We start from the raw sequence: 2,842 nt of genomic DNA on the forward strand, positions 1-2,842 counted from the left end.
CTCTGCCACTTCATCAAATTAAATAGAAATGTTGCCCCCGACAAAATAGATGAAGCCCAGCTACTTCCTGGGCCTTTTATTTCTTTTAAGGCTGACTTGCTGACATTTGACGCTCGAATGAATGTAATTAGATGACATGGTCTCTTGTGTAGTGTCTAGGACGCGCATAACTGTGCTGTTAATGTGGCGGTAATACAACAAGAGATGAAATTATAGGTCTACTGAGATTTCCAAAAAAAACAGATCCACGGAAAACTTGTAAAACTATTAACATCCAGTTTCAATTTAGAAAAAAAAACAATCTCATTCATATTTAGCAACAAATTCGAGTACAGTAATAATAATAACAATAATAACCATAATAATATTATATAATACGATGTATCGTTATTATTAATAATAATATAGCAAGAAGTAAATAATCGAATTGCAAAGACTAATACAGAAAATGAATCTACCTTTCTTTTACCCCCATCCGAAATGCACGTGTTAACCCGAAATGCTCTTAGCCAGTTGGTTTTATAAATGTGTGTTTGCAAGTTTGGGCACAGGCATATATCTGGGCTACCACTACATAGATATGGGAGAGCTGACGTAAAAATGGCAAGGGAACAGGTTGAAAGGATGCCGCTACCACGGGAAGAGTTTTTCTTGAAGCACCTGCAGAACATTGAAGCTAACAGTTTTTACTGCAAGCCATCGGGTTTAATGTACATCTGATGTGCATACCTAATGTAGTTTTACATGAAGTGTGTGTTTGTTTAAGCTACAGAGCTAAGATCCATACAGGCCGCAGCTTCATAAAACGTAGGCCCTGTGAAGGAGTTTTCAGACTCCATCAGATACCCAGTAGAATGAAGATAGTTGCTCATAGAGTATACGCACATGCATGGGTTGAGACCGAGGCCCAGTGTGCATTGCAATTCAACTAATAATACTCGATATCACTTCAGTTCATTGATTTATGCACGGTTCTGCATGCTTATAACTTTCCTTTTATGGATATGTTATCTTCACAACTTGGATATTCAATGATACTTCTTAAATGTATGTAAGCATATTAGCCTATGAAGAAAAGTGGTATAGGACAGACAAAACAAAGTATTCATAATTTAAGAGCATTTATCAGATTGCATATACATATAAATTATTTTACAATTCAGTAGGCCTATAAAAATATTCTGGTTTTAGTATATTCATCAATATTCAAATAAAACATATTATCATGGAAACAATTAAATACATGTTGCTATACATGATGATTGCCATGCTGCCTGAATTAAGAATAGAGATCATTGCCATATAAATATAATATTTACACTTAAATAATCAACGTTACATAAGAATCAACGTCAAGAGAACATTATATATTAACATGGATTTACCATGGGTGTATAACAATATATACCTTTAGACATAAACATAAAATAACATTTATTGGACTGAGATTAAGGTTAAAGGAGGCTCGTTTTCAATGTTGGACAGGGAGGATTTCATGTTCAGTTTTCGTGGGTCCTCAGGTGTCCAGACTTTAGCGGTTCTGATTATGTTCTGGTCTTTCAGCTCTTTCTCGTCTTTCCAGGACAGAGAGTGTCCGGCGAGGGGAGGCAGCCCGTAGTCAGGATCACTTGGAGATGGAGATCCTGAGAAGGGGACAAATGATTAGTAACGGACCAAGTCTTTAACAAATGAGTAACAATACAGTTCAACGTTAAGTCATTATCATAGGCATTATCTAACCATATGAAATGTAGGCTACTTACTTGTTCCTCTGTGGCAAATTATAACTTTTTTGGATTGTGTCAGTGCGTCACTGTTGGAGTTTCGGATGCGCATATCGGACTGCACGAGCTCAGCGAGGAAGTTGATGTAGCCAATGGCCAGGCGCAGGGTATCGACTTTGGATAGCCTCTTTTCGTACGGTAGAGTGGGGATGTGAGACCGGAGTCCCTCGAAAGCATCGTTAATTGACTGCATCCTCCGCCGCTCACGGATGTTGGCAGCCTGCCGTAATTGTTGCATCTCCATATCGGATCTCATCCGCCTCCGCCTTTTCAGCATCGGGCTATCTCCTCCCACCTGAGGCGACAACTCTGAGGTGCTGTCAGTGCATTCATACGAGCAGGTAGACGAGGAGGAAGAGAAGGACAAGTTACTGATGTCACAATAGTCCCCATCGTGCGCTATCCTGCTGTCCTTATAGTAATCTTGGAAATGGCTGGTGAGAAAGTTGACATCGTCATCCAGAAACTCGTCGGTGTCCAAGTGGTCCCTGGAGGACTGGTCAGTAAAGAAATCATCGTCATCCAAATAAGGGGAGGAGAAGGAGTCCAGTCCAGTAAATGGATCCAAGACAGTGTCCATTTTTAGCTGTTGTTTTCGTGTTGCCCAGTAACAGCAAGTTTGCTCTTTGCGCTGTCTCTGGGTGCTCAAGAGTTAGTTCAGCTGAAGGCTGGCACGCGAGGACTCTTATAACTACATCCATAGTCGTGTGCCATTAACCAAAAAAAGCCAGCCAATCAGCGTTGAGTATACACTACGCTCGGCAGCGGAGGGTGCACCTAGAGATAATAATCTCTTACCACTCAGCCCCCCCCTTCCATTTATGGCGCAGCGTTTACCCTTCTCCTGCCCTACATGGAAAACTGAACATAGGGGAAACAAAGCATTAGAGGACCAATGACCTACTAAGTCTAAAACCTGCAGCCACCCTAACATTGTACCTTTTATTCAATACAGTTATTTTTAAGAGGAACTCGCACACTGCTCTTGCACGGATCACCTTTTAATATTGTATTTACTTATTAAAGCTTAATTAACCTGTCGGCCTCATTCTTGGCCT

The 2,842-nt window shown here is 40.5% G+C and overlaps 1 protein-coding gene across 1 annotated transcript; it reads right to left on the bottom strand.

Moving 5' to 3' along the window:
- Positions 1–1,261: 1,261 nt before the first annotated feature.
- LOC115101783 (pancreas transcription factor 1 subunit alpha-like) lies at positions 1,262–2,408 on the bottom strand. The gene is made up of 2 exons (XM_029621251.2): positions 1,764–2,408; positions 1,262–1,643 (listed from the first exon to the last, which is right to left on the bottom strand). Exons 1-2 carry the CDS (start codon positions 2,362–2,364, stop codon positions 1,435–1,437), a joined length of 810 nt encoding a protein of 269 aa, XP_029477111.1. The 5' UTR covers positions 2,365–2,408; the 3' UTR covers positions 1,262–1,434.
- Positions 2,409–2,842: the final 434 nt, after the last annotated feature.

The sequence above is a fragment of the Oncorhynchus nerka genome, linkage group LG20, assembly GCF_034236695.1.
Source record: "Oncorhynchus nerka isolate Pitt River linkage group LG20, Oner_Uvic_2.0, whole genome shotgun sequence".
Lineage (NCBI taxonomy): Eukaryota > Metazoa > Chordata > Actinopteri > Salmoniformes > Salmonidae > Oncorhynchus > Oncorhynchus nerka.

Coding starts and splice junctions, on each gene's coding strand:
- LOC115101783 (XM_029621251.2), bottom strand. CDS start 2,364: ATGGACACTGTCTTGGATCCATTTACTGGACTGGACTCCTTCTCCTCC. Junction 1,644..1,763: donor AATTTGCCACAGAGGAACAA/GTAAGTAGCCTA, acceptor TCCCCTTCTCAG/GATCTCCATCTCCAAGTGAT.